General features: G+C 39.5%; 1 protein-coding gene across 32 annotated transcripts in view; it reads left to right on the forward strand.

The window, feature by feature from the left end:
* Positions 1 to 13935, forward strand: part of rimbp2b (RIMS binding protein 2b) — a 94338-nt gene that overhangs the window by 46661 nt on the left and 33742 nt on the right. For 25 of the 32 annotated variants that reach the window (XR_009129693.1, XR_009129695.1, XR_009129694.1 and 22 more), the window contains 3 exons: positions 4186 to 4269; positions 9595 to 9684; positions 12155 to 12277. Coding sequence is in view for 28 of the 32 variants with exons in the window: in XM_058071965.1 (XP_057927948.1) it covers positions 4186 to 4269; positions 9595 to 9684; positions 12155 to 12277 (297 nt within the window). In the remaining 4 variants the exon portion in view is untranslated. The remainder of the gene's footprint in view (positions 1 to 4185; positions 4270 to 9594; positions 9685 to 12154; positions 12278 to 13935) is intronic. The other 7 variants (XM_058071975.1, XM_058071979.1, XM_058071963.1 and 4 more) reach the window with 2 other exon arrangements.

Genomic DNA, 13935 nt, shown 5'->3' on the forward strand with positions numbered 1-13935 from the left:
GTTAATTAGTTATTGTTGCAATATACTATACAAATTTAATTTTGATAAAATGTTGCTGTCCATTGAAATTAAAATATAGCTTCAGCAGCAGCAGAAACTAACTTGCATTTGTGTTGTTGTCTTGCAAACATTTAGGGTAGCTCTCCATGGTGCTGAACACTGACTGCGATAAGTGAATAAGTGGGAGGTTGGTAAGGTCAGTGGAGACAATAAAATGGTTCTTTGCAACTCTGGACTAGACATTACAGAGAGCTGTAGAACACAAAGGTTCTTCTTCATCAATCTTTCTTCTAATTTTATGTCAATTGTCTACCACTAGCAGCGTGCGTCAGTGACTATAGGTGTAAATGTAAAAGTATAAATAGTTGTTTGTCCACTGTACTGTATGTGTGCCACTGTTGACCAGTGTAGGGTGCACTCCACATCTGAATAAAAGTCAGTTGCAACTTATGGGATACGTGGTAGAATATGTAAATAGTTATTATTATTATTATTATTATTATTATTTATTATTTACCTCAGTAACCCATTATATAGGACCCATATGCCAGCAGTCCCACAGTTCACTATTTACATTCCGATAATCATTATTATTATTATTTTGTCCTGGGCCATTTGGGAAGATATATGTTTAGATTTAGTTTTCTTGCTAATTTCAGGACTCAGCAGTCAAGTCAGAAATGCTAAACTGTGCCTCTGTGTGTAAGAGACTACAGCATGTCCTTTGTGCACCTTATTTGCATTAGCGCCAGCTTGATCCAGCTTAAGGAGGTGGTCTTCCTCATCCATCTTCATCTGCTGTGCATCTAACGCCTCCTCACTTATGCGGTAGCTCATTACTCACAATGGCAGCCATTTGAATCTTTCATCAGAGGGAATTTTAATTGCACATTGGCAAATGTGTTCCAAACAAATGTGTTTCCAAAAGGCTGAGAGCTGTGTGTTTGTGGACACATTTGTGAGTAAAAGATTCATTGTGCACGTTTGTATGATGCTGCTGCCGTCTGGTTGTGGAAAATGTTCATTTTAGAAGCCAGCCCACATGGGAGATGACAAGCTGTCTGTGGAGGCCCTGTGTAATTCTCTGTCATTTAGATTCAATATAATTGTGCCTTGTAGTGTACACATGGGTACGTTTTGATTAGATTGTGTTGCTTTAGCTGTTTAAAACCCCATTGAGTTGTTGGAACATCTGTCAGCATAACAATCTTGTTTCGTATTTATTTAAGTGTAATACAGGGTAACAGAGGTGATTCATATTCTCTCATCTCCAAAAATCTCTAAAAGGTCCATTAACACAAACTGTGTTTTTGCCCTATAATGCATTCGTTCATTCACTTTCTACTTTCCCAGCTGATTGGGACAAGAGGTGGGGTTCATCCTGGACTGTCCTCCAGTCACTCACTGAGCATATACTGGACCTCACAGGCCCAAACTTTACAAACGAGCTCTGTTTCTACAACGCATTATAAGTTGATTTTTAGTGTAAGTTGGAAGTTATAGCTAAATTACACCTACGTTAAAGCTTTTTGGGGAATTTTGCCCATCATTCACGGTCCTTATGTGAAAAAGTTCATTTGAGCTAGCTTACAATGCTGTCATTGGGATACACCTATTTTGACTATGAAGCACTGTAAAAAAATTGTTTAATAACAAAAGGTGACTCCACAGAGAGGAAAAAGCAAAAATACAAAAGGTAGTGTCGTATTAAAAAAAAAAGTTTTACTGTTGTTTCATTAATCAAGTGACATGTACCAATAGCATTAGCATAATACAGTTATAGATTTTAAAGAAGAGGGACACAGAGGATAACAATATTACTATGTGATATTACAAGAGGATAATGTTATATAATAGAGTGTTTCATAGAAGTGTTGGAGAGAGTTAATATCATTTTTAGAATTTTTTTCAGAGGTGTTTTGTGATTCAGTAATCATATACGTAAATCAGTCCGTCTCAAAATAAATAGAGTACAGTTATTGAATAAAATGACCAACTGTTTAAGTGAGTCAAAGATCATGCAAAATAATCATAAGACCTAGACCGACCTACTTTGATCAAAGACTGTATCAGAGACTGTAGACTGGAGGCTGTACATAAAAAAATATCATAAGTTCATATCAGCAGTGTTAAGCAAGACAGCCTTGGGAGGAGGTACTGTTTGTACTGTTCAAGGCATCGCATCAGCAGAGATGCCAGCTTATCACCTTGTTTGCGTCATGATGATTATGAAGAGAATTATCTTTGGACACACGGGCAGCAATCAGTCTGGTAAAACAAGCAGAACGAAGGGATGGATGAGATGCAAACTCTTTCAAATATATGATAACTTCCATGAATATTAACAGTGTCCTTTCCATGGTGCATCATAAACTGACATTTACACTCACATTCACACCTGTTGTCACAAACGGGAGTTATCATTTTATATGTGTGCATTAGGGATGTCCGATATTGGCTGATAATAGCATAAAAAGGAGATATCAGATCATATCGGTACTATTTTTTTTCTTCCTATTAGTGATATCGCTGCCTGAGTGAGACCTCATCAAAGTGCACCGTGCTCCACAGAGGAACAAGCCTCTGTATTATTTGCCTTTGCCTTTGGTTTGCAAATATTCCATTTGAAATGACTGTGTTACATTTTGCTCATTGTGTGTAATGTGGCTCTTAAGTAGTAGCCGTGACAAATGAGAAATGGGTACCCTTGCACACAATTTCCAGAGACTGCAAAGCAGCTGCAAAAACAGGAAGTTGTAAAATGTACTAGAAGTGCAATGTGTTCATTAAACAATATTAGTGTGAGGGTAGAGCTGTTGTCTCTATCAGTATTGGTTATTATCACATACTACAGTATTATTTGGCCCTGTACCCTAGAAACCGCCCATGAATGATACGGGAAAAGGCCGAAATGATACTGTGTCAAAGCCCAGGGCCGTGATACTGATATAATATAGAGCTTAACCATGTCCAGTATCAGCCCCCGTAGCTGTCCACTCAGAGCGCGCTGCTCTGGTATCGTGCCCGTGAAACAACCAATCAGAGGACAGCGCACGAGCGTGAACACACACTATAAATATTGCTAGTGCTTCTCCAGTCACCAAAAAACCCAAACTTGATTAAAGGAACTTTAATTGTCAGACATTGATAAGATAAGACTGTTGATAAAATATTATTGTTGAAATATTTTTGCATTTACTGTGTTTACACTGTTTAGATATAATACATGTAATAAACTCGACCTTCAGTCTCGGGCTGATACTGACACTTGGGGGCATGATACCTGGCCTGATACCAGACAAACCATGTGATGTATTGGTAACACACTGCTGACAATATCTAATCTGATATCGGTATGAAAGCCAATATTGACCATCTTTAGTGCGTCTGGATGCACATACACATTGGCCCTTATGACAGATGATTGCTGGAAGAATCAACCGTGCATGCAGCACGTTTCCCGAAATGAAATTCCACGAGATTAGAGAACAGTAAACGGTTAAACTTCATATGTGCTGCTCGCCTTGATCTCTGCCCTCATTGCTTCCTGCCGTTCCGAGGGCAAAATAGATTGTGTTTTCCATTAGGTGCTATATCAAGTGCTATGATATGCATTATGGATCTTATTTCTGTGTCACTTAGGGACCATGGCACCATGCTAGTGTGTGTGAGTGTTGCATGTGTGTGTGTCATGGAGCAGGAATGAACATTTGTGATTAAAACATCCTGCCACCTGAGAGAAAAAGCATAAGTTGCTGTCAAAGATAAGTCATAAGTCATTCATATCAAAGTGAGGCAGACTTTGTTTTGTAAAGAGTTGAATATCATTTCACAGAAATTCATTCTAAAGCTTAATGGAATGGAATCCAAAGGAGTCAGTTGGGAATTTTAGGTTACACTTTCTGTGGCTTAATGTCTTGTGACAGGATCACACATCAGGCCAACATACTGTACACGTGATGGAAAGTATTTTTATTAAATTTTGAATGTTATCAGTGTGAAAGAAAGCGTTTAGTTGCCAAACCCAATAGTAGGCTGCAAAGAAGGTTTTTCTTTCAGAATTTTGCTCTAGGGATCCTTTTATTAACTAATTTTCTGGCAATACTGCATTACCAAATTCTCTCCGGAACCTTCTGTTCTTGACTGATCAGAAGCCATGTGATGTTTTCTTTTCTCTCCTTCTAGGAGACCGAGATCAGTGCCAAGAGAAGGGAGTGTGAATCACTTGAGGCGGAGGTGAAGAAAAAAAATCAAACATGTCAGACTTTGGTAAGTTTTTGAAGAACACACCTTGGCTTCTGAGTGAAAAAAAAACGCAGGCAAAAATTGATTCAGGGTCTTAAATTTCCACTTTGATAAAATGAGTTTCCATCTCCTGTAATGATAGCTTGATTCTCAGGAGGTGATGACAGAAATTGACAAATGTTAGCAATTAACTGAAGAGTATGTGATGTTGTGACTCATCCACGCTGTATGCACGTGCTTCGCTCAGACTGTGGCTTCGCTGCTTTAAGTGATACGTATATGGAAATATATGGTCACTGTTTCTTTTATTGATAAAAACACAAACAAACAATATGAAATAGACACAATCAATCAATCCAATCCAGAATGAAAGGGAGCAGAAAGAAGACAAATTGTATCTGCACTGGGATACTCGTATGCAAGGGCACCACTGTATCAATGACAATAAAAAAATACATCCAGTCCTCAATTCTTTAGTTTCTCCATCTGAGTTCATCAAAAAAATGTACTCCAGTGACAATTGAACAATTGAACTCAGCAAGTCTCGTTGAGAGAGCCATCTGCCACAGCTTTGAAGTTAACCTTGCAATTCAAAATATTTCAAAATAATTCAAAATTTCCTTCTCCATTTCGGCTGAATATTTGAGCTACGAGACTCAAACAGAACGTGAGCATGTTAATTGCACTCCAAAAAAGAGTGTCTTTAAAGGGAATCTCTGTTATCGTTATTTACACCTTAACTTTAACAGCCCTAAAAAAATACAATATATTAAAAAATACACTATCTCTGTTGGAAAGACCATAATTTTCCCTGTTTTTCCTCGTTTTCCATTATTTTCCAGATATGTTAGGTTAATTGGCGACTCCAAATTGTCCATAGGTATGAATGTGAGTGTGAATGGTTGTTTGTCTATACTATGTGCCCTGTGATTGGCTGGCAACCAGTCCAGGGTGTACCCCACTTCTCGCTCAAAGACAGCTGGGATAGGCTCCAGCATACCCGCGACCCTCATGGGGATAAGCGGAAAATAAAATGGATGTTCCTTTATTGTACCAGATATTGCGAGGAGCTTCTCATTAGTTAAACAACAATATTGAAGGACACATCCTGTGGTCGTAGAAAAAATATGAATCTGTTTCAGATGGGTGAAATTGTGAATTAGAAATGAAAGCAACTGAAATAAATGTTGTGACATTGCAAAAGCTTGGGGAAACCATGCCACCGTAGTGTAAATGTGTGCCATAATCAAAGCTAAAGTCAAATGTATGATCTACTACTGTCCAGGATTAATAATGAGAACTTGCGGCCATGTTCCTTCTACTGACCAATGTCACCATGTACATATGTCACTGTGAAGGCGTAATGCTCTCAAACAGGGGATGTTGCCTTCGCTTTGGAACTATCGACATGGCTTTTCTCCACTGCACTGTGTATGTTTACAGGGTAGAGTCCTGACTATATTGTGAGGTTGTTACACTTCATGTCCCTCACTTAAGGGAACTCCGGTATTGCATCAAATGTTGTGGTGGTGTATAAAAAAGTCACCATTTTACAGCTAGTGTTTATATTCGTTGGCTAATAGTCATGGATTTAAACAGTCATAGATACATATTTAACTGCATATTTGGATGTTAATTTTGTACAGGTTTATCTCTGGAGTGTCTGCTGAGTGGTATAACATCCTTCAATTTCACCTGCAATGGGAATTTTCTGTTTTCATTCTATTGGCTTAGTTTGATAGCTTTTCCCTCTTGAACGCTGTGCAGTTTTTATTGCGAGAGATACTACTGTGATTAGGGTTTCCAACCACAACATAAACTTAATATGATCTTAGGGGTTCCACCTCTGCTGTTATGGAGGTCCCACTAGGTACATTAAAAACTCAGTTGTTTTTATTCTAAGACAGAATGTGACGAACTGCTGCGTGAATGTGCCAGTACTGAACATTAAATCAAAATGTTGAATTGTTTACACATGTACGGGTCCACATACAGTGATTTGGCTGTTACATGTTGAAAAAAGCCTTTACATGAATGTAAGTTTTGTTTAATTTGTGCAAGCACAAAGTAGCATGGCTGACCTGGAGGGAAGATGTTGCAATGAATAGGAAAGGAGCTGGGGATGTTCAGCAGTCATTTAGATAACGCCGTATGAATTCATCTCCTCATGTTCTCAAGCCCTCTTCTTTAGATGAGCTTTTTGTATGTGGTTCTCTGCCATAAATAAACACTCCATTAGGAGTCTTTTCCTTACAGCGCTCCTCAAATTCCCAGCCCTGAGCTGCACTTCCCCTCCCACCCATTGTCAGCCCACTGAGGCCAGGCGTCGCTCCCCAAAGGACAAACTGTCCCCAGATGGCATGTAGAAATGGCAGGTTGTTTTCCACAGCACTTATCTCCTCCTACACAGAGCCTTGAGTAGTTTCACACTAATACAAACCAAACCAGTGAACACGACTGAAAGCATGTCAAGGTGACAGTAAAATACCTTCATCTTTAGTCCAAGGTGAAGTGTGGCTTATCTTCCTCTCCTTTTGTCTCCCTCTCTATCCTTTTTTGTACAATGTTGTAAATTGTGTATGAAGCTGTGACACTGACCTGAAGAGTTACCTGTTATCTCCTGTTGCCTGTAGGACACTGGCATACATGGGAAATAGTATTTTCTGATGACATCAAAATTGATAATATGATACTTAATGACTTTAATTTGTGGCATTTTCCTTTTGCATTTGTTTTATGGTGATTGTGTGTTTTTAGATGACGATGCTGTGTCGGTGGTCGGTGGTGTGGCAACTTTTAGGGATGCACCTTTTTTTAAGCCCATACCGCGTCCCTCCATCTCACTGTACCCTCTGCACGTCTTAGCACTATGGGGAGCAGCGCTTTCAGCCGCTCTGCTCCCCAACTCTGGAACTCATTGCCACCAGACCTCCGTAACTCAGCCACCCTTCCCATCTTCAAATCTAAACTCAAAACTCATCTGTTCAAACTTGCCTATTCTCTTTAACTGCTTCACATGGTCCCCCCTCCCCCTATTTATTGTATGTTCTTATTTATTGTATGTTGTCTTTTATCTTGTATTTTATATTGGCATTTTTTATCTTCTGTACAGCGACCTTGGGTGTCCTGAAAGGCGCTTTTAAATAAAGTGTATTATTATTATACCGAAAAGACAGGAAGCAGAACTGGAGGTAGCAAAGATGAGGATGCTGAGGTTCTCATTGGGAGTGACCAGGATGGATAGGATCAGGAATGAGTACATCAGAGGGACATTACATGTTAGAGGCCTTGAAGATAAAGTCAGAGAGGCCAGACTGAGATATATTCGACTTTTTAAGACATTCTAAAACAAAGTAAACAAATGCATTTAATAGCACTAGTATGAATAAATGACTAATTTCATTTCCAAGTACTGATGCCATGTCTGTTCATATAGGTTCAGTTACTGCTTGTACACATCATCTGTGTGACAGTAAACACAACCAATGCCATCTGGCACCTCCACCCTCCGGAGAATTAAGTGTGCATCTCCAGACCATCAGCTGAGCTGTTACTATGGCAACCGGCATCAGCTTTGCTCGTGTCACTTTAATATGTACGGTATCAGTGCTAATCAAAGATCAATACGGAGGCAGACGGCTGAGAAGAGTCAAGTCGAGGGATCGTTTCTGTCTTGTCACATTGAGCTTGCTCGCTGGTGTTAGTGGCCTGTTGGCTTCTTCCTCTTCGCTTCCATGGCAAGCTGTTTGCAAACACAACGCCTACTGTTAAAAGTGTGATTGACAGTGCTTGTATATCAGCCTCACGCCATGCATTACAGGATAGCAACACATGCATTATTGTCTTAAATGGCTTCTGTCTCAAGACTGGCTGTTCTGCATATTTTGTAACATTTGGTTTTGCATTATTGATTGTTCATTTACTTTGTATTGTAAATAGGACCTGAAGCGTTTCTCACACATTCTCATACAATTTGGATCACCACAAATAGATTTGCAGCTACCTTTTTGAAATAATAGATTTAGATTTGGTGCTACCTATTGCCATGCTCATAAACACATAATAATGGGACTGTCTGTGCAGTTAAAACAGTAGATTACATTGTCACTCTGCTTCTTAACAAATCTCATATGCACTTGGTCAGCCAGAGAATAAGAAGATGTTGCAGGATGGATCAGTGTTGCAAGCTTAATGACTGTCGCAATATTTAATAAGTATTGGGAACCCTGTAGATTGTGTCTTTCAAAAACGAGCAACTTTTTCTCATCTTATTGAAGACTGTTGGAGATTCTACCATGAAAGACCATATCGCTCTTCTCAACGGGCAACGGGTTCTGCTATGGCATCAATCGCGGCCAGTTATGCAAATTCGATAATCACACGAACCCACGTCTCTACAAGTTCAGTGTGAAGACCGATTCAGGTCATATAAATAAAGACAAAAAGTACATTTCTAATAAATAGATTGTGTACATGTATTGACAGAGGTTGCTAAAAGTGCATACAGTGAAGAGGGAGAGAGTGGAATGTTTGCTTTATTGGTCTGTCAAATGGCACCGCTGATTCATCCGTCAGTCTGGTGGACATTAAGCACACATCTGTGGTCCACCAGGCTGAGTCAGGCCATGTCTAGACATAACCCACACTTGTCTCTGCAACTAGGAGAAAACTATATCAATCGTCTCCAATCCCACCTTGATTATTCATACAATGTCATTATTTTGACCATAAAATTCAATACATGGCACAATGTATGTTGGTTGAGCGGTTCAATGCAGTGTTTTATGCATGGTTAGAAGTTTGCATTGAAGGGTAAAGAAACAGCTCGATGACAGCTTCCATACATAGTAATGTTTGTCCTTCCGAGTATACTCCTGGAGCTATAGCTAGCAGGGGGTGTTAAAGTGTTAAATTAAATTAAGGAAATGCAGATCTCTGATGCAAGTGTGAGTAACTACATAATATTATCCTAGGGCATGTTTTTAGTCATGCCAGCTTGTCCTTGACAGTTGATGCTAAGCATAAACATGCTCACATATGATTATTATTTGTGCTTAATATATGCTCTTTGAAACATCCATCCATTCATCATTCTCTATGCCGCTTATCCTCACTAGGGTCGCAGGGGTATACTGGAGCCTATCCCAGCTGACTTTGGGGGATAGGCTGATCATTTTGGTCACTGCACAATGACAAACACAACATGCACATAATAGAGTGCAGTACAAAACACTGAGCAGTCTACCAAGAGAGTAATACGGGCTATATCTCTAATAACATCCTGGGTCTGAGATCAGTGCGCCGCCCTTTAGTCTAAACATCATTGTTGTCATGCCTCTTTATGCCTAGGAGAATGAGCTTCAAGATTTTCTCCAAGAGAACACACACTTAAGCCTCCAGTTTTTCAACAGCAGCCACAAATCATCTGAATATGAGAGGGTAAGAGACGACAACCAAGACGTACACTTGCTGTCATACCAGATATTAAATGAACCAGTGTTGAATTTGTATACATAGGGGAGGCTATCTTGTATAGCTCCTTGGATAACCCCACAAACGGAAGCAAAGCGGGATATTTGTCTAACTTGAATAATTCCAATTTAACATTAGCATAAAGAATTAAAGGGGACCTATTATGCAACGTTTTCCACCCTTTGTGTTGAGTTCTGGACTCATGAATCTGCACCTAATACAGCTGTATTTCTTTGGATTTTGTTCTTGTTTTTACTTATTCCACCCACAGCCTGCCTCCAGGCACGCCCACTACGCTGCTACGCTGTGGTTGGTCACACTCCCTGTATTGACCACTACATGTTTTTTGCAGGACTACCAGTGTTTAAAAACTTAGACCCACTGATTGTGGTGGGAAATGGCTATTAGCAACTCCAGACTCAGTGAGCTTGTAATTTGCACTCCACTCCCTGTATGCACACTGTATAATGCTACACAGACAACCACTTATGTTGCATTACTTACACAAAATAAACACAGTTAGGACCAAACTGATACACTTTTGACTTCATACAAAGAGAGTACAAAAACATATCTTTTTTCATGTTTTTTATTATTAAATTGACCAGAGAGTGCTCCGGCGTCTGTGACATCTGTGGCACCAGGAAAACAAAAGTTAGAACCTGAACGCATTATTTCCATCTTGCTGTACGGCCGACGCAGACTGATGTGATCATGTTTAACATCAGGTGGTGTGTGTGTGTGTGTGTGTGTGAAAGTTATGTAAATGGTCTGCTTTCTCTTAGCTGTGAATAAAGCAGGACAGCACAGTAACCTCGAACCGTTGTTGCTGTAGGAATCATTTAGAGTTCATGAGTACACGTGGATTTATGTGATACTCCTTGGTCATAACTTGAGTTTAATAAGTACATCTATGATTCAATCTCACAATAGTCTCATGTTTGTCAGACAGTTGTGTGTTCAGGCTCACCTGCTGGCTTATATTTGCTTGACATTGCCAACTCCTTGGACCAATTAGTCATTCATGGCTGCTAGTCATTGCACCTTGTTGCCCTTTGAGGTTCTTGAGAGGAGATAGTAGGGATGTAAATCTCATTCAATTCGAATACACAGATATACAGGTTACGATACAGTTTAAAAACAATATTTAAAAAAACCCCAGAGCAATCAATTCGATTTGATTCTGTGTACAAACGATACAATTCGATACGGTTTGATTCAATTACATTCTTCAGTTAATGTTGATGTAGACATTATTCTTACATTATAAAATAAATCTCCCAATTATATCAAAGTGTCAATTTTGCCTACAGTCAAGCATGGTGGTGTAGAACCCCTTGGTCTGGAAACCGGACTGCATAGCAGTTATTTTCAGAGTATAGCGTGCCTATATTTTTAAGTTGTACACTGGCTACTTGTAAGTGAATTGTCCCTTGATAATGAAATAGTCGTGGAAATGTGAGGAGTGTACTTTTGTGAGATACTATATAAGCAAAGATTGTACAAACATGTACACTGGGCCATCCGTCCATTCTCTCTTCAGCTGAGTTAAGGTGAAAGGCAGGATATGACCATACAGTATACACACCTACGGCCCATTCATGAATGCTTTTGGACCTTGGTACAAAACTGGAGTACCCAAAGCTAATCCACACAAGCACGGGCAGAACATTCATTCATTCATTTTCTACAGCTTATCCTCATGAAGGTCACAGGCGTGTTGGAGCCTATCCCAGGTGTATTCGGGCAATAAGCGGGGTACACCCTGAACTGGTTGCCAGTCAATCACAGGGCATATATAGACAAACAACCATTCACACTCACATTCATACCAATGGACAATTTGGGGTCACCAGTAAACAAGATGTGTTTTCTGCAAAAAGAGACCATATTTTTTGACCAAAAATCCTCAAATTTGAGGGACTGTGAATACTGAATTGGTAATGGTAATGGTAATGGTTTTATTTCATTTGATTTCATTATTACAATTGAGTGCATCACATAATCAGTTCACAGTTCCACATGTCCAAAAGAAGTAGGAAGAAACAAATCTTTAAAATCCTACGCCTCCATCTGGTACTTTTACAATCAGTAACTGTTACATTTGTTAACTTCCTGCTTTCCTAATATAGTTTTTTTTTTATTGGATTTTTGTCACGTACCGAAGTACAAGGTGATATGACCATACAATGACATAATCGGTACCATAATAACTGTAGTAATAGTAAAGCACCATATATACATACAGTTATATATACTGTATAAATGTGAATATTTGTCATGGTAGTTCAACATCACAGGTCAAAAAATGTTGTCCATTTAGCACCGTGTGACCCCAAAGTAAAATGCATCCCGATAAAGCACTGTGGCTTTGACCACAAATTAAATTGACAAAAACAATGTTGTCAAACATTTTTTGCTTGTTCTGTGTGCACAGGTGAAGACTGAATATGCCCAACTCGAAGATACACTCGGTGCTGTGACGCAGGAGAGAGATTTAGCTCTGTGGGAGAGAAACCAGCTCCAAGGCAAACTGGAGAACCTAGAGCAGGTGCTCAAGGTGAGTAAAACAGCTCCATGTGTACTAACTAGTACATCTTCCCCAGGACAATTTACCTCAATATGCTTCGCTGCATCCTTTTGGTTGTCTTCCGCTATACCCGTCTAATTTCCCTGACGTGTCTGTTGCCTTCTAGTGTCGTGTGGGAAGGTCTGGCCAGGAGCAGTGAAAGAGTAGAAGCTTGGAGCTTGAGCCTCCTATTCTGATATTTTATGGTTTCCTCACTTTCCCTTAATTGCCTCCTACCCCTGCTAGAATTGAAAGGTAAAATTGCTCTGTCCATCCAAGAAGCAGTGCTGTTTTGTCCACCACAGTGGCTGTGCTGATCTTCTTCATTGTTAGTGGGTTGCTTACAAGCATACAAATGCTCACCTTAGACCACCCCTTAGTGGAATGTGATTGATGCATGAGATGGAACAAAATTGTGAGACCGCCATAACGATACTGTCACCTGGATATCCACCAACCCACATTATCCTTGAGCTTCCACCGGCACGCACATTGGCTTCTGTCACGTTGCTGTCACAAAAATTCACTCTGGGGTATGAATGGATGACACAGGGATATTGAACACCATTCACCCTTTTGTATTGGAGCTTTGGATGAACACAGACAATTAGGACATTGTGGAATTTTCTCACCGTTTTAACTACTGTATGTGCTGATGGTGCAAATAATGAGACTTCTGACAGGCATTATGTTACATAAAAGGGCAGCAAATCTGGCTTGATTTTTTGTTGTCATCATATGCACCTTAGTGCAAATATTGATCCGATTTCTGCTGCTGATTACTTCTTATGGACTGTTGTCACAAAGTGGTTGCTGTGACAAACAGTGAAGGTGTGAATGCTGAGAGATGAGCATTCACCCTAATACTGTTGGACGCTGAAAATTAGTTATAATGTCTGCTGAGACATCAATGCATCAAAACTGAATCCATCCATTTTCCATTTTGGCTATCCTGTTCTGGGTTACAGGGATCCTGGACTTGAAAGGTGTACTATCACACAGTAATTCCATCTATACCAGGGGTCGGGAACCTTTTTGGCTATGAGAGCCATGAAGGCCAGATATTTTAAAATGTGTATCTGTGAGAGCCATATTCATTTTTTAAACATTTAATGCAATAAAATGTGTGCATTTTTATGTAAGACCAACAGTTTTAGATATAATGGGCTCTAATTATGTAGACCAGGCACACTACCCCACGCCAATGGGGTGTGGCCAGCACACTTTCGTGAGCAGCGCAGTGTCCAATAATAAATCAAATACTTGCTGCCATTAATGCAACTTCTGCTGCTGCATAGTTTTGCACCGTACTCCGTATATTTAATTATTTTGGTCATCTTCGTCAGAAGGCTTGCTTCTGCAGCTTTAGCTATTTGACTAAAAGAGGAAAGTTTACATTTACATGTTGACATCTCAATGACCGAGGTAGACTACCGCATTACCCAGTAATAATCAAGTTTTGGTGTTTGACCTGGAAAATATCATCAGGAAAGATGGATATGGTCGGCCGTATTGCAGTAGAAAATAGATGGACGAATTAAAATGCATAAGAAAGTTTTGATTTTTAATATTATTTTTAACAGTGATTTCTGTGATGTTTACTTTAAAACGTTAGCAAGAATACATTTTTATTGTGGTAAGAAATGCTT

The sequence above is a fragment of the Doryrhamphus excisus genome, chromosome 4 (genome assembly GCF_030265055.1).
Source record: "Doryrhamphus excisus isolate RoL2022-K1 chromosome 4, RoL_Dexc_1.0, whole genome shotgun sequence".
In the NCBI taxonomy this organism is placed as follows: Eukaryota; Metazoa; Chordata; class Actinopteri; order Syngnathiformes; family Syngnathidae; genus Doryrhamphus; species Doryrhamphus excisus.